Source organism: Scomber japonicus, chromosome 12 (assembly GCF_027409825.1).
Source record: "Scomber japonicus isolate fScoJap1 chromosome 12, fScoJap1.pri, whole genome shotgun sequence".
Taxonomy (NCBI): Eukaryota; Metazoa; Chordata; class Actinopteri; order Scombriformes; family Scombridae; genus Scomber; species Scomber japonicus.
This window is the reverse complement of record NC_070589.1, coordinates 3,146,005-3,171,060: the sequence shown is the minus strand read 5'-3', so window position 1 is coordinate 3,171,060 and position 25,056 is coordinate 3,146,005. Positions and strand designations below refer to the sequence as shown.

At 38.8% G+C, this 25,056-nt stretch overlaps 1 protein-coding gene across 1 annotated transcript; it reads left to right on the top strand.

Annotated features, from left to right (window-relative positions):
• The first annotated feature begins 1,938 nt into the window (after positions 1 to 1,938).
• Positions 1,939 to 18,315, top strand: LOC128369244 (potassium voltage-gated channel subfamily B member 1-like). The gene is made up of 2 exons (XM_053330248.1): positions 1,939 to 2,526; positions 16,402 to 18,315. The coding sequence occupies exons 1-2, from the start codon at positions 1,939 to 1,941 to the stop codon at positions 18,313 to 18,315; spliced, it is 2,502 nt and encodes an 833-aa protein (XP_053186223.1).
• Positions 18,316 to 25,056: the final 6,741 nt, after the last annotated feature.

The following is a 25,056-nucleotide window of genomic DNA, read 5'->3' as shown; positions in this document are numbered from 1 at the left end:
TCAGTTGTAATCTTTTACTACAAGGTTGTAACGACAATCGTGGTTTGATCAACCCAACATATAAAATGTAAATTAAAATGTAAAAACAGTATATTGATCTAAATATTTGTGTGAAGGAAATGTATGGTAAATGTGATTTATTTTGGAGAGGAGAGGGATTTCTTTTTAGTAATGACGTAGCAGCTTGGTTCCTGGCGTAGCCGTGTGTCCTATGAGTGTCCCAGGAGAAGATAGACAGTCTATAATTAACTAAGGCAGACTTGAGCCAGGGGAGACGAAGCCTAATGCCACCACTGGGATTTGTGGAACTCCATTACACAATCAGATAAAGGTCCTGCAGTCAGAGGACTTCTAATGGCAACTTAAGCCTTCATAGTCCAACAGGAGAAAGGCTTCCAAGAAAAAAAGTGTAGTTTAGATTCATTATCTGAGAAAGGATTACAATTGATACTCATTACATAACAAACACTGGTGAAAGAGATGCAGTTCCTTTATTAGGTGCTTTAATTATGATTGAAAATTCATCTTTCTAATAAAAAATACTGAAATTCCCCTGGTTTTTAATCAGTCTCCAAAGTTCAGAGGGGCTGTGTATGAATGTGTTACAGTGCCAGTATTTTCATACATCATGTGAATGGGAAATTACATTACTTTCAATATTTTAATTGGTTTAAAATTGTGTTATGTAGTCTGATTTAATTCACTATCTGGTAGCTTTTCCATGTGCCGTGAGTTCTAACAGCCACTATCCAACATTTATCAATGATCTGTATTATTATCAATCAATGTCTGGATTATATAACTCTGAGGAAGTGGTGTATACGTCCCTACAGTCAGTTCCCCTGCAGAATGTCCACTGATGACAAAATTGTACTTTTTTATGACTTTATCAAAAAAGTAGATTTTTTAGTAGATTTAGTAGATTTGACATGTCCAATGACTACCAGTATATTAGCTGACCTCAGATCTGTTGTGCTGTAATAAAACAGTTAGGAAAAAGCACCATGTAAATATAATATCAGATAAAATAAAGGCCTTGGAGTTAAATGAACCCTTATCATGTCAGTTTATTTTGTACTTTGGCAGTGCACATTCTTAAACCAACTGCCACAGTGAACCTGGGCTGTGATATGCAAATTAGTAGAATATTTGTGAGAATTAAAAAAAAACATTTTCAATACTTACTTTAAGATTAATAAGTGTATGAACATGTGATACACAGAGTTTCAAAGCTCCAGCCACTGTGTATGTCATCTAGTTTATGCTAATGAAAAAATGTGTTTGGGATTATGCACCATTGGTTTATTACCTGAACACGGGGCTCTGTCTTACTAGTTCAAAATCTAGTTCAAGGTCCTCATTATTTCAATTTTGTATTTATTAGTTGTATATTCTGCAATTGATTTGTGTATTCCAGCTCTCTAGATTGAAGAAACAGTGTTCTCATGTCAAAGTGTCCTTGAGCAAGACATTGAACTCCAAACTGTAATGTGATTTGGACAAAAAGATTTGCCAAGAAATGAATGTAATGTAATGCATAGAGACTGGAGGTTAATGAGGTCCTTCTAACAAGTTAGTCCAGCCAGGTCAAACAGGGACATTGTGTCATTCATTGCTTTCACAAATAATAAAGTTGAATCAAATTTAATGAAATCAAACAGCTGTGTTCCAGATGTGTGCAAATATGGCAGATTTGGGGGTGATGTAACAGACCACTCACACTTGTTTAATTGATATATGCTGTCCTGTTTTTACAGTAATGGATCCAGCTTGGGCTTCAGTTGTCTGAACACAGCCAGGTGAGCTTGGTGGGCTTGGAACACTTTCTGCCCACCAACCACCACCATAATCATACTGGGAAACATTCACTCCACACACTCACACACATCCTCTGAGGTGACCCTACATTAAGAGAGCAGCAGCCCACACAGAGCAATCATGACAGACAGAGTGAGCTTCACCACACCCAAAGTCAACCCCCGGGCCGCCGCCGCCGGGCCGGTACTCCCCCCTGAACCCATTGACATCATTCGCATCAAGGCTCGCTCACGGAGGGTCAGACTCAATGTTGGAGGTCTCACCCATGAAGTCCTGTGGAGAACATTGGACCGGCTTCCCAGAACCCGCCTGGGACGGCTAAGAGACTGCAACACCCACGAATCACTACTGGAGATCTGTGATGATTACAGCCTCACTGACAGCGAATATTTTTTCGACCGGCATCCCGTGGCCTTCTCCTCCATCCTCAACTTCTACAGAACAGGAAAACTGCACATGATGGAGGAGATGTGTGCCCTGTCCTTTGGCCAGGAGCTGGACTACTGGGGTATTGACGAGATCTACCTGGAGTCGTGCTGCCAGGCGCGGTACCACCAGAAGAAAGAGCAGATGAATGAGGAGCTCAGAAGGGAGGCAGAGACACTGAGGGACAAGGATGGGGAGGAGGAGGAGCATGGCTGTTGTCCTGACAAGAGACAGAAGCTCTGGGATCTGCTGGAGAAACCTAGCTCATCTGTGGCTGCAAAGGTAACAAAGCAGCACACACTCTGTAAACACTCTGGTAAAGGTATGATCCTGTGGTATGATAACTTAATGTATGAACCAGTTACAGAATTCTTAGTTCACCAGCAGGTTGTGTGAAAGTACCTATTCAACCTGCATGGGAAAACTGTTTAAAAGTGTCTCCTCTGGCTGTGGGGGACAAACACTCCCAGATGATGTCCTGGGTTTATTTATAACATAAAGTCTGTGTTACAAACTGTGGAGTTTCAAAGACATGGCCACCTGGCAGGAAGGAGGATAATGAGATTATGCAATTGAGTTGCATTATGGGAAATGTAGGATGCAGCTTCATACGAGGGACTAAAGGTCACGGTATCACATCTTCTTTAACACAAATATTAAACATGAATTCTTCATGTATTTTGGAGCTTTTTTATTTTTGATAGTAAAGATGAGATAGGAAATGATAGGAGGGCTGATGTGCAACAAAGGTCTTCAGTTGGACTCAAACTTAAAGACAGTGAAATTACAGTAGACAGTCATACATGCTAAACTCGTGTCTTCTTCATTTTTCTTATGAGACCCTTAACTTTAAGGAATTGATACTGAAATCAAGCCTTTAAAGAGATGTATTTATCGTATATGTTGGCTCAGTTCAGGTCATTTAGTTATGCTAGTCAGTTCCATTCTATTTCATGCTACAGTCTTCTGCATTATGCGTTTCAGAGTAGGAAACTGGACGTAAATGCTTCAAAATCTAATTCACTGTATATTTGATTCTACTTTGATATTTCAAAATGAATGTACTTTGTCAACTTTTTAACTGGAGATGTTACTTCCCCTCAAGGATTTGACATGTTTGGACTTCCAAGCAGATGGGCAATAATTTGACCTATATGATTTTAACCAACAAGTTGTGTGCCTGCATTTGTCTGGGATATAAAGCCCATTAACAGAGTGAAACGCTACCACTCTGATAAATGCCTGTAGCTCTTTGCATCTGCTCTGGTGCTGCTCTGGTGGTGTTACTTTGACAGATACACATTTTAATCTAAAATATATGATCAGTTTATAAGATATGATGCATTATTATGGAATAAACAACAGTATATAGTTAGATTCAGTATCAACTCAACCATATACTACATTAGAAAATCTTTGCGTCAATAATTAAAATGTAATAACCATATAACCAAATAACCAAATAACCAAATATCCCCCTGAAACAGTCCATTCTTCAAAATGTGTACTTTTACTTTTGATTCTTTAAATACCTTATATTAGTTATACTTTGATAGTACAGCTTTGTCTGCAATACTGTTATATAAGTAAAGTGTTGTTTTATATTGGTAGTATCAGGTATATTATATTTCATCATTGGTATAATTTCTGTGCTTGTGAAGCAGTATATTTATATAGAATATATAATAATACTAAATTTATATAGCTTTCTAGTCTTCCAATCAGTCAAAGCGCTTTTACACTACTGTACATGCCACATTCACCTACTCACATTCATACACTGCTGGCAGAAGCTACCATGAAAAGTGCTTGCTCGTCAGGAGCACTTTCTAATCAAATACACACACACACACACACACACACACACACACACACACACACACACACACACACACACACACACACACACACACACACAGCCTTCTGAAGCATTTTGGACTTCGGTATCTTTCCCAAGGACACTCTGACAAGCAGACTGGAAGAGCTAGGAAATGAACCGCTGATCTTTCAATTAGTGGATAACCTGCTCTACCTCCTGAGCCACAGCTGCTGTTGTTCTACACTGAGGTAGTAGTGTTTAGTCCCAATCACTCCTGGAAGAAAGACAGCTCTGTTTCCTCCTGCTCCATTGTGCTTGTCCCTTTAATTGGCTCAGATCCATGATGTAAAAACATCAGAGGCCATTACAGAACTATCAGGACCATAATCCTCCTTCACCTATAAAGTACTGAGACACAGAGTAGGAGGAGGATGGATTAGAGCTGCGTATTCTCCTGTCGACAGGCTTGTATTGGACTTAAGGCCTCTTAAGAGAAAAGCATGTCAGGGTTATTAATGCTGAAAGGATCAATTCACTCAAATTATAAAAAGCATTTTCTATCTTGTCAAGTCAAGTCAATTTTATTTTTTTACAGCCTATTATCATCAGAGGATTTTATAGTTTATCAGAAGCACCTTAAAGTCTGGTCTAACATGACTAGAGAGTGAAGTGTTATAATATGATCAAATTGTCTTGTTTTTGTTCAGATTCTAGCTGCACCATTTTAAACCAAGACTTTGAGTGTCTCATGGCAGACTTGAACATTACAGTCATCAAGTCTGCCTGACACAAAGGACAACCAACAAAAAACAATATCATTTCTCTAAAAAGTGCTTGCACCAGATAGACAGCACTGTACTGTTTTTAGGTCTGGGATCAAAATGAACTAATTTGAGTAGTTAATACTGTGATTCACATTTGCTTTGTGACTGTATTTTACAGTATATGTATTATTCATTATTATCATTATATATTATTACTCATATATTGAGTAGATACTGACATCAAGACTACAGCCATACCTTTATAAAAGAGCTATAATGATGATGCATAGTAGAAATAGTCATTTATTTATTTCACCACAGTTCATTGACAAATAATCATTTGATGGAAAATGAAAAGTGTGTGGAGTGTGGAGATAATCTAGCCTCTATCATCAAACCTTAGTCTAACATGTATATGTGTGTGTGTTTGCCTATTTGTTTAGATCAGTGACCTTACTGTGCTTGTTTTATTGTCTGCAGCAGAGTAGATAGACAGCTCCCAAAAACAGGAGAGGAGAGGGTAAATGGACTGTACTTATGTAGCGCCTTTCTCTTTGCGACCACTCAAAGTGCTTTACATGACATGTCATTCACCCATTCACACACATTCACACACTGATGGCAGGAGCTACCACACAGGGTACCAACCTGCTCATCAATTTAACCATTCATTCACACCGTACATACACCATTGGCACAGCAACGGGAGCAATTTGGGGTCAAGAACACATCAACATGTGGACTGGAGGAGTCAGGAATTGAACCGCCAATCTTCCAATTGGAGGAGGGGAGAGGAGAGGAGAGGAGAGGAGAGGAGAGGAGAGGAGAGGAGAGGAGACTTATAAATATCTTGCTTTTTTTTTTAAATAACCATGACCACAAACTGTCCAACCCTTGGAAATGTTGGCAGTTAACGTTCCAAAACTTTCAGTATCATCCATGCTTTTGCAGAATTGTCCAATACTGTTGTCTCTGTGTTGTGTGTGATTACAAGGTTTAATGCAATGTAAAACTTTGACTGTTAAGTCATGTGTTACTAACATGGATAGTGCTCAATTGTGTTGATTGGCTGACTTATGTTTGATTAATCTGTTTGACATAATTACATCATATGATAAGAAAAAAAGAAGTGAAAGGAAAGGAGAGCTACTATATAAAGAGAGGTGGGTGGTGGTGGTGGTGGTGGTGGTAGATGAAGGGGTTATATAGTTAATTGATTACTTATTTTCAGCTGACTGGTTGCAGAGTTCTCATGCCAACTGCATTGTCAGCAGCATGAGGAGATGCTGTTAAGAGCTGTAGGTTTAATCAAATCCATTCACATAGGACCTGTAGAACACTGTAATGACTGGATCAATAGTCAACATGGAAGTTTGACTTTCAGGTGACAAGGATGGAATGCTAGTGGCAGTCATAACACATCTGATTTCTGATGTTCTGACATCAAGGATTTACTATTTATTGAAAATGATTTTACAGTTAGATTTGGTTGAAGATTATTTGAGACTGACCCCCTCTTTAATAAACACACACATTATCTTTTAGTTAAAAAACAACAGTGAGGATAGAGCACATACAGCTGATGATGGAGGAAGTGTTGACATGAACACATCAACACAGTGATGGTAAGAAACTGTGACAACTTGCAAGGTTAAAAAGTGATTACGTACAGAGTAGGGCACACATTTTACCCCTAGCATTTATTTTTTTACATTAAGGGGAGTGAAAATTTGGAGGTGTGACAATGTAAGATCATTAGTCACTCCAACATGGAGTACCAAATGAAGTGTGGAACAGGAGCTGGTCCAATTGAAACTGTCCAAATGGAAATTGTGTTAAAGTTTGTAGCCTTAAAATTGTGAGTTTTCTCAACTGTTTCCATTTTTATTGTAAAAATGGAAACAGTGTTGTCATCTCCAATCTTACAAATTCATTAGATCAGAGTTTTGTATAGAGGGGAGGGGCAGCATGGAGCTCCAGATACTTTTTGGACAGCTGTGAACCATGTTGAAAGTTTTTATTCATTCTAAAGTGAAGATCAGAGCCACCACAGTGTATTTCAGTACAGGCAACAATAGCACCAACGTAACTTATTTGGAGAGTCTAATGTATGACATGTATATATGATATGGCATATTACATATTACATACTTCATTAGTCTATAAATATAACAGTATTGGCCTTGAGAGGTCCATGTGACCATGTTGGAACCGTAGTGTCAGCAGGAGGGAAGCTGCTTAGGCCTCTGTGCACTGACACCAGCTGTGTGTCACTCTGGCAGTACTGATGCAGCTCAGGTCTCAACCAATAGGAGAGGCTCTTCCTGATGATATACGGCTCAGTGCTACTGCTGATTAGAGCACAAGTATTACCTGGCCGTTTGGAAAACAGCATACACACACATACACACACGCACACACAAACTCACAGAGCGAGCGAGAGGGAGAGAGAGAGAGAGAGAGAGAGAGAGAGAGAGAGAGAGAGAGAGAGAGTCGATATTGACTATTGCCCATAATAGTTTTTAGTGCTATTAAATAATTTGAGTATTACATTTTCCAATAATAGAGATTAGTTTCATACACTTAATATAATCTGTGTAATCTTCTTATTTTTGGCTCTGATTAGATTTTTTTTATGTTTTTCTTTACAGTATCTTTTGCAGTGAACACACACACACACACACACACACACACACACACGCACACACACATGCACACACATGCACACAGGATTGTCCATTATCAGTTTCTCTAAACAGCCTGCCAAATGTTTCCAGTATAATGTCATGTAAAGTAAATAACATTATCATCCTACTTGTAATATATCTGAACTCTGAGTGAGTTTAGGCGTCAGGACAGCACATTTGCATGCATGGTCACCTGTTCATAGTCAGGTTAGTCAGGACACACACACGCACACACGCACACACACACATACACACACACACACACACACACATGACTGAGGAGTATAGCTTAATCTCCTTTCAGGCTTTTACTGGGACTGCCTCTGCTACAAATAGACTAACTGTTGGCAGGTTGGATAGTCTGTCCTGTCCAGTGTCTGACCTGCAGGAGTGGGGGTGAGGGTCAGGTACATGAAGGTGGTAGAGGAAAGCTTTAAGCTGCAAACTGCTATCTATCTAATCATACCTTTACAGAAATAAATGTCTAAAAGAATTATGAAGAAATGTTTAGAAAATATGGTTCAAGACAATTTTACAGTTGATAAAATTGTAGAATGACAGTGCATGGGCTATGTTGATACCTTCATACTTCAGTATCATAGCTAATGGTGTAAATATTGGCTATTAATATAGTTTCCATATTGATTTCAAATATGGAGTATGACATGTGTAGTACATCCTCAATAGGCAGTTCATTGAAACCTCCTCCATCAATAAAAAGCCTGTATCCTCTGTGGCTAAATGAAATATAAGCTGCAACATAGAGAGGTGGCTGATATTACGGAAAAAGACTGTCTATACAATGTTCTCAAGGTTACAACTGAACAAAGTCAGCAGTTAAATCATATGAAAGTCAACCCTAAGGCATACTTATATATATATAAAAAAAGTATTCCACTTTAGTGTTGTGTGAGCTGTCTGCCATCTCTCTGATGAACTAGTGGTCCATAGCTTACAGAGGAGTCTCACTCTAGCTATAATTGCACTCTTTCACTCTTCTACTCTTTCTCTCATGCTCTGTTCTCTAATGACCCTTCACACATCACTTTTGAGCTCAGGAATACAATATCTTATATCTTATATCTATGGTTATATATCTGGATTTTAATATGTCCATACAAAATAGGGAAAATAGTAAACTATAGATAACATGTTAGAAAGGCTTTACAAACTTATACAATCAGTTTAACAAACTACATCAATGTAGTGGAGTACACTATTACAGTGGACTTCATTTGTATGTAGTTTAAAATTATGGCAGTAAATAATAATCATATTTATCTCATAGTGCACTGGTTTGAACCTCATGACGGCACCTGCCGATCCAACTAATCACCTGTCAGCTTTATTTCTGATGTCTGGGGAGAGTGATTCTACTAAACACAGCTTTATAACAGAGTGCATGAGGTTAACCACATGAGTCAGCAATCAGGCTTTTCTAAACCACTTATTTGGTTCAAATGAGGGTGAACGTTTAAGTTATTACTGAGACTGTCTGTTGTAAATGTCCATTAGATTTCAAAAAGCTACATCCTGCTTCACCTTTGACTTCAAACCATTATTTTACATATCCACAATGGGTGATTATAACAAATAGCTGGTGTGTTACATTCTCATCTCCAAATGACTAGGTTATATAATATGGTTAAATTAGGGGATTTGTGTCATTATCTGACTTAGTTGTCTTATTAAACGGTGGAGATGTTATGGTGAGATAAGGCTGGCACCAGATTAAGTTTAAAAAGTTAGTTTTTTTAACCTTACCCTAACCTAACCCTTAGTGTAGTTTTATATACACAGTTTTTTAAAGAAATGTTGGTTATTGTTAGTTATGCAGTTGCTTCCCTGATTTCTCTGATGTGTAGCAATGACTACAAACCAGTGACCACCAATAACACATTATGTGGATTGTTTTTTCATAACCAACATGGGCATGGCAGCAGGGAGAATATGCTTCTTCATACAGTAGTATTACATTGGCATTGAGCTATTAAACTAATTAGAAATCATTTTAACACTTGCATACGTTTTGAAATTCATTGTGAAACCCTGAGTGAAATTCTGAGCATCATAAATGACAACAAGTCACTGCCATCGTGTGCATCTCCTTCAGCACTGTGCAGGAGGCATGTTTTCACAGACAGCAATGTAAGCAGCTAAGTCTTGACTGTGAATGCCCTGTGCCTCCGTAGAAGAGCAGAAGAATGATATGTATTCACTAATTAATTGTTCCTCTCCAATAAGAATGCTTTAGCTGAAATGAGGATGCATTATCCCTCCAGCAGGAGAGCAGCTGATCCAAGGCTGATGGTTAGCCATCTGTAGTTCAGTTTCTCTTGTCAACTGTAATTCTTTTGTAAGCAAATGTGTCCATATCAGACTGCTCAGTGTCGCCATGGCTTCTTTGTTTTTCTTTTCATTAACTTGTCCTCAGTGATATTTCCTCCACTGTACACCAACAGATACATACATCTGGATAATAATGAGTGGCTGTGCAGGTAGCACTTTCTAACTTCAGCCACAGTCTCTCCCTCTGTGTGCTTCATCTAACAGTGTGGTCCGCCAAATCTCAACCACTGGTTTCCTGTTGGCAGTGTGGGAACCATGTGTGTACTGTATGTGCGCTTGTTCCAGCATAGCATTGTGGCATAAAAGGGTCATAAAGGGTCACAAAAGGGACATATTTAACACAGCCTGTGGATCCTGTCAAAGCTGTGGTCAAAGGTCTGAACTGAGCAGGTGGAGGTCCTGCTTACACTGATTAAATCAATGTAAGACTACACTGATGACGGAGCAGTCTTATTTCACAGATCACCCATTCCCTCCACATGTAGAAAGCATACCCTAACACATAGCCATAAAACCTTACTCTTTCATTCTGATAACCTATCCTGTTTTTAAGCTTTATTTTGGAAATAGCAGTTTGTCAAAAACCTGAGAAACCAAGTAGATTGAGTAGGGATACATACCTGAAAACACTTTTTAATTAGTGTGATTTCTTTTATAGATATGACATGGTGGCATGATAAATGTGAGCATTATTCTTTGTGCAATGTTTTGAACCTTGTCCCATGAGTACGTTGTTGGAAACGGACATTGGTCTCAACCACAGGTTGGTCAATCACTCAGTCTCCTCAGTTTAGTTGAAAGTACTTTGGTGTGCTTGGGTGTAAGGAGCAGTGCAGACTGTATGAGCCATTTAGCCTGTCTCAAAAAACCGTCTCAGTGACACATCAAATAAAGATCCTACAAACAGCCTTAAATCAACTGATCCACAGGAACACAGCTTCCATTTGGGTTCAGTGTATGTGCTGTAGTGATCACTCTGCCTGGACAGCTAATGACATACCATGTAATGACGTACCATGCTAATTACAGCTCAGTGCGTCACACAGACCAGTAAGATGCTTCTGTATGGAGTAATTACTATAATTATCACTCTTTCTTTCTTTATTCCCCCCCCCCCTCTCTCTCTCTCTCTGTGTGTGTGTGTGTGTGTGTGTAGTTGCATGAAGTAGTCTTTGGCACTTTGGCAAAGTGCTACACAGAGCTGCATTCAAGCAATACATGACAATACAGTATATAGTTGAAATAGTGCATAACTGACAAGACAATACAGAGGTGCACTAGTGCAAAACGTGCTGCACACAGCTACCAAGTCATAATACATTACATAATACATTACTGATCAATAATTAATTATCAATAAATGCATGGTGCTACTTTCATGTTAAAAGTGCTGCACACAGTGATGCAATCAAGAAATTAGCAAATACAGCACATCATCAATTTGATTCAAATGACATTCAGATTTGAATAATACTCAGTGTTTGTCTTGTTAAACACTTACTCAAGCCTCAGGTCTCACCACCAGCAATGAAAGCTGTAATATCCTAACATGTCACATTCTCTGACTGTGATTTGTGCACCTGAAGACATGTCACCACACAAGTAGAACAGTAAGAAGCCAATGATAAAAATACCAACTGAAAAGAATGAGGATAAGTCAGGGCTCAGAGTTAGAGGTTATTTATGTACTGTCCTCAGCAAGTCAGAGCTGAGGATATACAACCACAAAGGAAACAAGAGCAGCACCACTTTCTATCATCTTCAAGATACCATTAAACCTTTTGATTTTAATAAAAACTTATGATGACTAAATATCAACCAAGATGAGAAATGGTCCTTACACTCATTTCAATCAAATCAAAACTTGATTTTCATATGAAGATGGTTTCCATGGAACTCAACTGCTCTTTTCAGCTCTTCTCTGCTGCTACTGCTGTTTCCAAAGTCAATATGAGTCAGTGTCAACAACATTGTATGAGGAAAGAAAAAAAGGACAAAATACTCCTCCAAAATTAACCTTTTTGTTCTTGCAATTATTCTAAAGAGTTCCATTCAATTCAGACACAAGCACAACTTGGTAGGATTCAAAGAAGATCATGGTTTGGGTTGGAGTGTTAATGTCTTAGTTAAGGTGAGGACAACCACAGCAGTGTCTAAGGTCAAGAATGATCTTTGAACCTCATTTATGTCTATTTGGATTTCCATCAGTAGCATAAATGCTGCACATGAATGTTATTTGGGGAAATTAAAAGTTAACTAAGCCAGTTACCATTGCCTGGTATGGAAATGTAACTGCTGCAGAGATCACTGTCCAATTTAATGAAGACATATCAAACATTTCAAATGTGTATAGGAGGTGGGAAGGGCTAAAAGGCAGCGTTTCACTACTTTTTGAATCCAAATCCTTAAAGTTGGCCTCGCTTGTATACATCCAAACTCAGCTGTCAGGCCTGACTGATCACACATCTGTAAAAGAAATGCTGCTGCTGATGTGCACATTGCAAAAATTAAACTTAGTGTGTGAGTTATCCAGCCCTCATCATGACATTACAACATTATAACTGCCCATGTCCACATGTTACCTTGGGAGAAAAACAAAATAACTTGTGCTTCATCAGAACATCAGCTGTTTCTCATACATACATGTTACTATGAGCTAATGTAAATCACAGTGCATGTAAACCATCTGACAGAATTAATAAATGCATGCATTTAGGTTTCACAATCCCCTCAGAACATAAGCAGATGAAAATAATATGGCTGGTGAAAGCAGAAGCTTTATAAATAAACTGTGTTGACCTCTGCAGAAACAGCAGCTGTCCAACAGGTCTATTGTTCCAGAAATATCTCCACATATTGATCACAGCTCAGGTTCCTCTGCCAAGTCACTTCACCCTCTTTCATTCTGTCTTTTTCCTCTATGTTAATTTCTCTCTGATTTCCTTCTTTGCTGTTGGACTGCTCCCTCCCTATTTGCATGCTGTCCAATGCAGACACAGTCATTACAAGCATCAGTAGTTGTACAATGATAACGATATGGTTCAACTCATCTTACAGGGTGGAGAGAGGAATCAACCAGTTTGCCTGGAATGATGTAATACACGTTTGAAAACTGATATAGCATACAGCTGGCAGAAATGTGCTGGGGCACTTGATGTTGATTTCTGCAGTTTTTGGTGACCCCATGAATGTCCTTGTAGTGTACTGAAACTACACTCTCGCTGCTACTACTGCACTAATTGCTCCCAGCAAATTTCAAGTAACTTTTTAATCTAATTGAGATCTTAGCAGCAAGAGTGTAGTTGCAGTTTGAAGTTTGATTGTGACTGAATTGCATTAGTGAAGAATATCAACAGAAGAAGGTCTAGGTTTTTATAGTTGATGTACTTGAAGTGACTGGTGGTGTTAAAAGGTTAAAGTACTTAAAATAGTAGTGAAAGTAGTTGTGGCAGTAGTGTAGTATTTTGCGGGATGAAGTCACAGCAATGAATAATTAGTAGATAAATGCACTGAAGCTTTTGCTTCTGTGGTTAGGGTTAGGGTTATTATCTTTACACACATAAAATATTTTAATTATAACTCTTATCATAAACCTATTAATGACACTTATTTTGACATCTGTATATTTTGAGAAAACAGTCTTGTAGATGTGAGAAAATGATTTTTGGATTATGAGTGTTAGGTGATGAGTCAGTAAGCAGCTGGTGTGTGGATAAGAGTGTGGTTTTCATCCTACCAATCTCATCATGCATTGTTGACATATCAGTAATAACACTGTCTATATCACCTAGTGACATCAATATCTCATTTCTTGGGGATCCACTCATTCATTTGCTCTGTTCATAACCACAAACACTGTTTTTCTTCTGAGTTGTGTTGAATTCTAACTTTGTTAGTGACTCACTGTGAGACAAACTCAAAATGTTATTAATCAACTGAATCTTAGACGTGGAGCTACCATTAATTCTTCCTCCACTGCATAGCTTCTAAAGCAGCTTGTGTGTTCCTGGTACTGCTTTAAATCTGCCCTGGGTGCCAAGGTCACAGCATTTGGCAGCCATTAAGCCATTAAGACGCTGCAGGGTGACCATACTTTGATACACCTGCCCTCTACTTCCCATTGTCCTGTCTCTTTGCATATCAAGCTTCTCTCTCCTGTTTCTTCTTGCCTCCTTTTTGTTGCTTAGCTCTACAGTTTTGTCTTAAGTTTTGTCTCAGTTTTCTGTAACAAATAACAAAGTCAGTCTGAATAAGGATTATTAAGCAGTAGAAATACTGTACATGCTGTAATACTGTAATGCTCAGTGTCCTTTGACACTATTCTGATTTGCCAGACGGTCCCTCATCCGGAAACAACTGGGACAATCCTTCTATCGTGATGAATTCAAAGCAACTTGAGTTGAGTCACAGGGACAGTTGTCTAAGCAGAATAAAATACTTTGGAAACAACAATTAATGATGAATAACTGATTATTTCTTACATCATACACACAGCACTAACAATCACTGCTGCTCAGCAGTATTTAACTAAATAACTTGACTTCTCTTTCAGTTTTTGAGTGGTGCACTATTTGTATGTCTTCAAAGAAACAGAAAATATGAAACAAATACTTATTTGTTATTAGTTAAAACATGATTGTAACTGATCATATGTTCTTTAAATGATGAAAATATATTTGAATTGGTCATTCATCTCATTTAATTAACTTTTAGCTCATATGCTACGCACACACACATTTTTGAATTAAAACTAAATGGATACTTAGTAGGAGACAAATGAATTGTGAGATGAAATATACCAGAAAGACACCTGAAAGACATATGATAAGCTCTTAAACACTGATGTTGGTTATTACATCATTACATCATTATTACATTTCAGAACATAACATCTTGTGATGATGCATTGTTCATTTTCTTTACAGAATGTACAGTAAATAATTTCAGAAAAGGGAAAATCATGCTTCATACTTCAACTGATCTGAAAATAGCAATAATTGAAGATACTGTCTATAGAATTTGAATTCCTCTCAGTAGTAACCATGCCAAGCACTCCATGTATAGGATTAAATGTATTACACTTTAAGACATCTGTCATTTAACACTCTAAAAGGAACTGCTCTCATGATGAATACTTCTACTGTAATGGACTCACTAGGTCTCCATAAGGACTTTCTATCTCCAATGATGCACCAGGACACACAGAGCATGAGGCACCATAGACTCTGCTCATTTAGAAATAGGATCTCTCACTGTTCTCTATCAGTCATCTCTTTCTTTATTCTTTCTTGTTCTTTTGATAAAAAGATGTTCTTGGGGGTGTTCAAGTATTGCTTGATTCTTCCTGTTGGGGGAGGAAAGAATGAGTAACCACTTCTAACCTCTCTCTATCCTTTCTATAGATAGCAACTCAATCCTATTACAATTATCCTGAAATGTCCTAGTAAGAGCTACAGTGGGAAGACTCGGACTGCAGATGCTTATGCTACCGCACTCAGCTCGCACACTACAGTTCTCCCAGACAGTTTTTAAACAGAGGTTGAAGGGAGTGATGTTGAATCCCTTAAGTCAATTTTCTGGGTGAACTATGTGAGAATTATGACTATTGTAGCTCCAAATCAGTAAGGAACAGGAATTAACAAAGAGGGAAAATGTTAATAAAATACCTGTGAAGTTAAATATGCAACAAAATCTAACTGACTGAATAAAGTGTGACTGTTCACACTTTATTTCACAGTTTGTCAAATATACATGCTTTAATGCCTGGCGGCCTTGGAGACCAATTCTTTGGAATGCATTGTGGGATAAATTGGGCAAATGAGAATGAGTGGTAGCTTAAGGCTGTGGTGGGATTTTATTTTGTAAATGAACATCCATTACATTCAAGCCCTTGCCGAACAAGTTGACAGAATCCCGAATAAGCCTCACCGTAACTCTCTTTGTATTTCGCAAAATATTGAAGTTTTTCAAATCTGGTATCTGTGGCAATTTTTTTTTTTTTTTTTGTAGAGTGTGTGTTTAAGTATTGCATTCAAATTAAGGTCAGGGACTCACAACAGACTTTTAATTAAATTCCAAATATTCAGTATCACACACATAATGATGCTACTTTCATTAGACCATGTCCCCTTTCATTTCTGCTGAACTTGGTTGTGGATTTCCTCCGCATCTATCCTCCGCAAATTTCCTCCGCATCTTTCCTCAGCATCTACCGGGTACTTTCTTTAACCCCTACTGATTTTTTTTTTTGACTGTGTAAAGCACCTGTTCTTTTTAGCAAAGTGTACCTCACTAACTCATCCAGAATAAGCACCTCATTGTGGCATGTGAATTAAAATGGTCTTGAGTGGCTTGTAATGATTTGGGCCACTTTTTGTGTTGTTTCCCCCTAAATTGAAGGGAATCAGGCCCTCCATTTTTAAAAATCACAGGCTCCACATTCTTTTTTTGTGTCTTTGTGCTGATAAGATAGACAAATACATGAAACAAAATGTGTTCAGCAAATAAAGTAACCCACAACCTTTTCTTTGTGTTGCAGGTCCTAGCTATGATTTCCATCCTGTTCATCGTCATTTCCACCATCTCGTTATCACTCAACACTCTGCCAGAGCTGCAGGTCGTGGATGAATTTGGCCAGTTTAATGACAACCCCAGCCTCGCCCATGTGGAAGCTGTCTGCATTGCCTGGTTTACCATGGAGTACATGCTGCGCCTGCTCTCAGCACCCAACAAGTGGAATTTCATCAAAGCACCGCTGAACATCATTGATTTGCTGGCTATACTGCCTTACTATGTGACCCTCTGCCTAACCGAGTCAAACAAAAGCGTGATGCAGTTCCAGAACGTGCGCCGTGTGGTCCAGATCTTCCGAATCATGAGGATCCTAAGGATCTTGAAGCTAGCCAGGCACTCAACAGGACTTCAGTCTTTAGGCTTCACTTTGCGACGAAGCTATAATGAGTTGGGTCTGCTGATCCTCTTCCTTGCCATGGGCATTATGATCTTTTCTAGCTTGGTGTTCTTTGCTGAGAAGGATGAGGATGCTACCAAATTCACCAGTATTCCTGCCTCCTTCTGGTGGGCTACCATTACTATGACCACTGTTGGTTACGGAGACATCTACCCACAAACCCTACTGGGGAAGATTGTAGGAGGGCTCTGCTGCATAGCAGGTGTGTTGGTCATTGCCCTACCCATCCCAATCATTGTCAACAATTTCTCTGAGTTTTATCGAGAGCAGAAGAGGCAGGAGAAGGCCATCAAGAGGAGGGAAGCTCTTGAGAGAGCCAAACGCAGTGGAAGCATTATTTCTATCAATCTAAAGGATGCTTTTGCACGTAGTATGGAACTCACAGATGTTCTGGTTGAAAAGAGAGAGGACAGTAAGTGTCCTGTGGACAACCATCTGTCACCAAGCCGCTGGAGCTACCACAAACACTACTCCAATGCAGATGTAGCTAGCCCAACCCGGTCCCAACATTCTCTTTACCACGAAGTGGCTCAGCTTGGCTCACCTCAACGACTCAAGCTCTCATCTAACAAAACCACTCCTCAACGCCTCAGTGTAAAGCGGCTTGAAGATGCTTACAACAAGACAGCAACCTTCCAGGAGCTACAGGACAAAATTAGAGAGGAGCAGATGGAGATGAAAGCATTGACCTCCACCCAAGCCCGGCAAACTTCACTTGAAGCCAGCATTGCCCCAAAATATTCCAATGTGGCTGAAGATTTTCCAGAGGAAAGAGGTGAGAGAAGCACTGTGCTCCCTAGTGCTGGAGCGAGTCAAACTGGTGCTAGACAACAGCGTATCCCTCCTCCCTTGGATTTAAGTCAGATCAGTGCCATTGATGCAAACAGGGGCACGGACGGCAACCAGCCAATGACCATCATCAAAGAGGGTCTGTATGAGTTTGTGTCGAGCCCCAAAGGAAGTGGGACTGGAGATGTGGGTTTGGCACAACAGATGAAAGCCCTCAAAGTTGATTTCCTTGGACCCCAGGATGATGTGCTTATGGCAGTGATGACACCTGTGGCAACCCCACTCTCTGCCGGTTCAGCCAAGCTTGCTCACCTACTGTCCGACGACATGGTTTCCAGGTTCTCTCCCAGCTCTGCCACGCAGGAAGCTAAATCTTCATTGGCACTCAGTCCAAGCAACTCCCCGGGGGGAGGTGAGGGCTCAGTAGCGAAGAGCTTAGAAGGTGAAGGGCAGCTCACAGGCTTAAGCCACCAAGGGAGGAATCACATGGAGAGGTCTGCTGTCAGCTCAGGCGGCAATGCTAGCCCACTGTCAGCTAAGACTAGCCCACTCAACTGCACTCAGGAGCTAGTAGCTTTGGAAGGTGAGGAAGAAGGAGAAGGAGAGGAAGGAGAAGAGCAGAGTGGTGAGAAAAGAGAAAACCACATTGTTCTGGATGGAAGCCTGACACCGCCCTGTGAAACGAGCATGTGAGGCCAAAAATAGAGTAAGATTCACAGAATGGGACAGCAAAGAAGGGATTGAGGAAAAGGTTGATGGGATGGATGACAGTAACTGCCCAGAATAACTCACAACAACTTTTACAACAATTACCTGGTGTGGACTGTGGAAACACATTAACCTTACAGCAAAACTATTATAAAAGTTGTTGTTGTTTTTCTGCTAGTATGCAAATGTCATATCCCACAAGACTCCTGGACTCTCTTTTCTTTTTTGACAAGCACTGCTGTTCATAAACAGCCATCTCTGCAGTGTTGTCACATGGGTGTATTACTGGAAATTGAGGGAAGTCAGAAGCATGGTGCTATGACTACTACTGAAAGACATGCAGTGTCATTTACTGATTAGTTGAAGAACAGTATGATACACTGCAGAGCAAAACAGGGACAACTGATTCATCTTTTTTGTCACTAAGGGCTCAGATTTGAGCATAAATAAAGCCTTGTGTGAATGAGAACATTTATGACTTTCATAAAGAGTTTTTGTGGACAGCTCTTACGTATAATTTACAGTTTCTTATTGCTTGCTATTTAGGCCTATTTCTTATGATGGACTAATCACATAAAGGAAAGGCAGAAGGTAGAGGAAAATCATATTTTTATAACTGTCTAAGAAACTTTTGAAAAATTATCTTTTACAAGACTTGAAAAAAAAAAAGATTAGTCCTTATTGTTACTACTTATTCATTATTCTCCAGTCCAGGTATAATGGTCTTGTAATGGAATGCAGATCAAAGCACAGGATAAAACGTCTCACTGTCCTTAAACATAAATAGCAATGTATAGTCCAAGAGGAGATATACATCCACTGTATCCTGAACACTGATATTTGTCTCAGTGCTTCCATGCTGCAATAATGTATGTTCTGTTTGATGTATGTTTCTGTTTTTTGTTTTTAATTTTTGTCCCTCCATTTTCTATAACATCTTAAATGAATGCAGGTTCTTGAAGGTGAAAAGGGAATAGAATAGGGATGTGCAGGTCATTGTATTTACTGCTAGACTACTGTTAGAATTAAAAAAAAATCCTACTAAAAATATAACAGTTTAGGAAACAGCACTATATATTCATAAGGAGAGAGGTGAAATGAGAAGATAAAGACAGAACGCAAAGCGCACTCGTACAGTGGACGGAGTCACTGATTTTTTTCATAGGTGGGTCATCACATACTGCCTGGGTCCCAGCTCAGGGGCTTCTCCTCAGTGTCTGCATCTCTATGCTGAATGTGTCATAACAGCCTAACCCATTCCATAGGAATCTACCAAATGCAGCTGAGAAATTTGAGGCTGAGAACCATTTTTAATGGTGTGATCAGGTAACTCTCCTAAATTCAGGAAAGATCATATAAGCGTAGAGTATTAAAGTTGACAGGAGTGCCCCAGATGCTTTGGTCTCCATGAGACTAGTGTCTTATTAAAGGAGAAATCCTGTTTCTTATAATTTGGGTGTCATGTTTATGGTTTTTGCCATCATTTATATCAGTTATAATAACATTATACTCACCAAGTTAACAACTAATATCTGGAACATGGTGATATCACTGCAAGAAACACAAGCAGTTAGATGATGAAATGGGTTTAAGGGCTTTAAGGATCTTGGTATGTTACATACCTGTCTGCTCTGGGGGAAGGGGGGGGGTCTCTGATTCTCTGACTGTTTGTGTTTCTTGCAATATAGCAACAACTTTGTTGTTGCTATATTGCCATGTTCTATATTTCAGCAATTAACTTGGTGCATACAATGTTTTCATAACCGATAGCAAAGATTGAAAAAACTAAGACTAATCCTTTGAGGGATGAGGTGCAGATTCACCCTACTGACATTCAGTCCTGCTAAAGTGACATCTTGAACGCCACTGTGACTCCACAGACAGTTTTTGCTAACTAACCTGAGCATGTTTGTGTATGCTTTCTGATGAGAGATAAAGAGGATTGTTTCTGTGTGACTTACTTTGCATGTTAAAGGTAGTGTAAGAGTGCCCCCTACAGGCACTTAAATTAAAGGACCTAAAGCCTCTGCATAATCTTATGTAATACATTTATGTATTAGATTAGCTGTGCATTCCTTTTAATGCATGGCTGACACATTCTCCCACACACTTGATTGTGTGCACAACAGATGACTCACACACAGAGTGCAAAGAGAGTATGTGATGGGACCAGCCACAAAGTGAAACATGAGATCTAACTGTGTTCCTAAGTATACTTATCCAATCTCTCTGGATTGACATGTTATTTTTTTTGTTGTCAGTTAAAACTAATTTATTACATTTTTATAAGAGGAACATGGAGCTGTGTGTTGTTGTTAACATCAGTATATTTTAAAAAGGTGCCTTTTCATAAATAGACAATTTATGAGAAGGTGAAAAAAACCTGTACAATATGGCCAGAATTTATTTTTCTTCTTTGTTCTTTTTTTCTCTATTGTTTTTCTCTGTTTAGTGGAGATATTATGTTCATGTGCAAAACCACAGGTTTTGCATAACTGTAAAGCTTTGTGTTGTTCTCTAATCAATGTCATTGTCACTCATCTAGTTTTCACGCAACATAGTCTACAGTTTTGACCTCACTGTGCCACAATGTCATTTTCTTCAGCAAATGAAACTTTTTGTGGAAAGCAGTGGCTTCAGTTAAGTCTAGTAATGAGTTCAGCTTGTATCACTCTGCTGCTGCAGCAGTACATGGTGTATTTAAAGTGCAGTGCTGCACTGATTGGACTGAAGACATTCAATACAGGTTGGTTAACCACAGCAAAGAAAGTTGCCACCACAGCATGAGGAAAATCATCATAATAGGGACATGTGACAACCAGTCAACATCAGCTTTTGTACAGAAATTTTAGAAGTGCACTGTGAGATAAAAATATGACTCTTTATAGTAAGTCTTGTATGTGGAAGTGATGGGAATATTTAAAGTGTCTCTTGCAGCCAGTTTCCCAGAGGGCCAGTTGAGCGCAGCATGATCTCACAGGAAAACCAGGAAGAAAAAAAATCCTACTCCCATAAATTAACTAAACTTGACATAGGTGTGGTATTTTCTTTTTCTTGTGTACTTAACTAAGAAGACAATAAAAACGTTGCATTTTTGTTATGAAAAACATCAGTTTACTCCAATATAAAAATGTTTGGGTTTTAAGAAAAACAAAACTACGACAGTCTGTTGGAGTGTGTCTAGTTAAACTGTGAATGAAAAAGCACAATACTGTAATATCATTCTTGATTGTCAACACCAAAAAGGTGCAAGCTTACTGATTGGCATTAGCTGACTAAAAGGAACAAATGAGAATAAATGTGGCAACTATAACTTAATAACAGCAGAGAATTGTTGTTTATGAGTAATGAAATGGCGCATTGTTTTATTACATCATGTATAAACTCTCTTTTAACATTTATTTTAGAATATTTTGACATTGTGCAGCCCAATGTAGCTCAATTTAAGAAATGCTTAGCTTGTGGCCCCTTGTGCATTCACAAAACCATTGAAAATAAGCAGATATAAAAATATAAATGATATAAACTTCCAAAGCTTGGAACCAGGTTGGTCCTGACTTGCTCTATTTAAATGACAACAATGAAGTGTTGGAGTAATTATGTGTCTTTGATCACTTCTGTTCACGTGGAATGAATGTTCTACTCCAGTACAGCTCTGCTTGGTGTTGATGATCAGATATGGCTCTCTGGTACAGCAAGTGTTGGTTTGTTACTGCTGCATATCAAGGACCATATGAACACTGCTTTGGCTCTGCTGTGCACAACCTTATCTTCTCAACAATGTCACACAAAATCCATTTGTATTTATTGTTGTAATCATTTAGATTTTGTACAGTTAGTTACAAACCAGGCAATGAAAACCTTCTTCCACTCATTTTCTTTTATTGTTTCTTTGATGTTCCATTCTTCCATCCTCATCGACTTTCTTTGTTTAACAGAAGCCTATGTGATGATTAGTCAGATTCATTATTTGTAAGTCAACATAACTATAGTGAATGATAGGGACTTTATATTCAATAACCAATATGCAAGACAAATAAATGTGTTCATGTGACCTACTTTTGTCTTGTGTATGTTGTGTTTTTTGTGTATGCGTTTGGATGTGTGTATGTTTGCAGGCAATGACCTATGACCTAATGTTTCCAGACCCACCAGGCCCCTAAAGTCCACCACATATCAAATGATTTTAGTAATTTGGGTATTTGAGATTTGTTACAATAATTCTGTTGTGGCTTGGATGGGGCAGCAAACCTGTTGCTCTAGATTATATTATGCTAACACTGTCCATATTCCTAAATAAAGATGTGTTTAATGAAATGACCACAAACTGACACAGAATAGGAATAAATAATGACTTATATTGGGTGTGTAATCTAACTATTTAAGCATTGTTGCAAGTATTCTAATACTATCATATGCCTGGAAAGAGGCGGAGAAGCCTGTCAATTAATCTTATAGGCTCTTTAAAGAAATAGTTTAGATTGCCTTACATTGGTTACACACTTACTTTCTTACACATGTGTTTATGTCCTACATCTTAAAGGATTGATTCACAATCTTTTTACTGTGTCTTAAATAAACAGCCAAGTGTCCATATAAACAGCAAAGAGGTTTTCCTCACTGTATTCCTCATGTTCATACTGACTATTAAAAGATCCTCTTCAAATGTGCTTTCAATGGAAGTGATGGAGAGGTAAACATGGCCAGTATGGTTTTGGCAAGAAAAACCTGTTTCAGTGTTATTTTGGACACCTGACTGTTTTTTAAGTCAGACTTGAACAATTATGAACCTGCTCTATAACACATGGTGGATCTAGACTGACAGTTTACAGCTCAGTGTGGTCTTGGTATGTTGGTGATGTCCAATCCACTCACAAAAGGTGGTGAAAATCTAAAGCAATTGATGCATTGACTTATAAATATGACATTTAGAATATTTTTGCAATATTACTACTTAAATTAGATGATTAGATTAAATCATATATTTTTCAATTGAACTGGAAAATCAGCAAAACTATGCCTTGTCTGCACTTTAAATTATGACTAGTCATAAATTAAATGAGGATAGCAGGAACTCATCTTTCAAATGACAACTGACTAGCAGATAGCTCATGTTGGTAAATATTATAGCTTAATCTACCATAATGACATGATGTTATTGAAAGAAACAATATATTTAGCCTTCACTGGCCTACTGAGAGATGGGCATGTCTCAAAAGCTGGCGTTTGAACAGTGTTTATGTATGAATGGTGTGACTGAGCTAACTTTGATAGGTGGCTTATTCTAGTTTTCTGACGTCTGGTAAGAAGCCTAGGGGTGACGTCACACAGACGCTGCGTCCATGTTTTGCTTCAACCTGAGCGAAGAGCCCGCTGTGTGTTCATTGATACATACACACTGAACATTAAGGGTTACTGTAGTTTTAACATCACTAGTAGACACATAGAGTCCTGCTGCAACACTGCCCGCCTCACATCACGCCATTTAACAGACGGTTACTCGGTGTTGTCGCGTTATAAGCCTGGAGAGAACGTGTGGATGAAATCACCACACTGAGGGAGAGGAGGGAGGACCGACAGAAAGCAGCAGCAGGTAGGAAACCTCTTCACTCAGCATTACATAACAACAGCGACCTGCTCTCTAGCGTCCACTGACCTGTCTTCAGCTAGGGACACTGTTTTCATGTTTCAGTTTGTAAAACCTCGATTCCTTTCCTCGCCTCCTCTCCTCGCGTCCATCGCTGTGAGGCGCCAAAGTGAACAAAAGCAGAGCAGAAATAAGGAGAGGGAACGGTGACACACAGGCCGAGGAAGGGCCACTTACTGCGAGACAGAGACGGACTTCAGCCTTCACAATTAGAGAATCCTACTTCTCTACTTGCGACAGGTTGATGCGATGAAAAATGTATTAGTCTTCGAATAAAATAAAAAGTGTTGAGTCAAGATAAAAGTTGAATTAACATAAAGCATCATATCTTTTTTCAGAATTCAAAGAAATAGCTCGATTGTATCCTCATTAACGCTATTAGTTAAGAACAGTGGACATGGTGTTGAAAAATAACGTTTCATGGTCTGTAATATTGGGAAGCTTTTAACATTTTTTTTGTATAATTTAAAATGATTTGTGCTCAAGATCATTATAACTGCGTGTTCATGCAAAGGTTTTCATTTCAATAAACTACTGCTGCAAATCATTGCATTGCATCATGTGAATGTGACAGATAGAGCTGTATCTGTGTAGTAGGGGAGTAATGCTACTATCTCCAGACGGCAGGAAGGCCAAGGATCTGGTCCAGGCCCCCCCAACACAATTCGACTCAGACCTACCCTGTACTATGGTGTTAGGAAGGGTAAACTTCAGGATTTTCAGTGTCACGTGACGTGGCTAACCTGACAGCGGTTGTAGTCTAGTGCATTACCTCTATGCCTGTACTCAAGTGTTGTAACACCTAAACCTCCCCTTATTCCCTTCCTTGACAGTTGCAGGACTAAATCGCCCCTACTCTGGAGAATGGTCTCTATGCAATGATCACTAGACAGCTTTGAGTTTGAACCAAGCTAGTAGAGGGTTTATTCTAGCAGTAGAATTGAAAATAATAATTGAAATAAAACAATAGTGATAAATAATATTACTTTGACAGTAACTTAAAAGCTATTCTCAGAGAACAACTTTCAAATAAAAAAAATACAAAAAATACAAAAATGAAAGTCAAATCAGTTTCACCC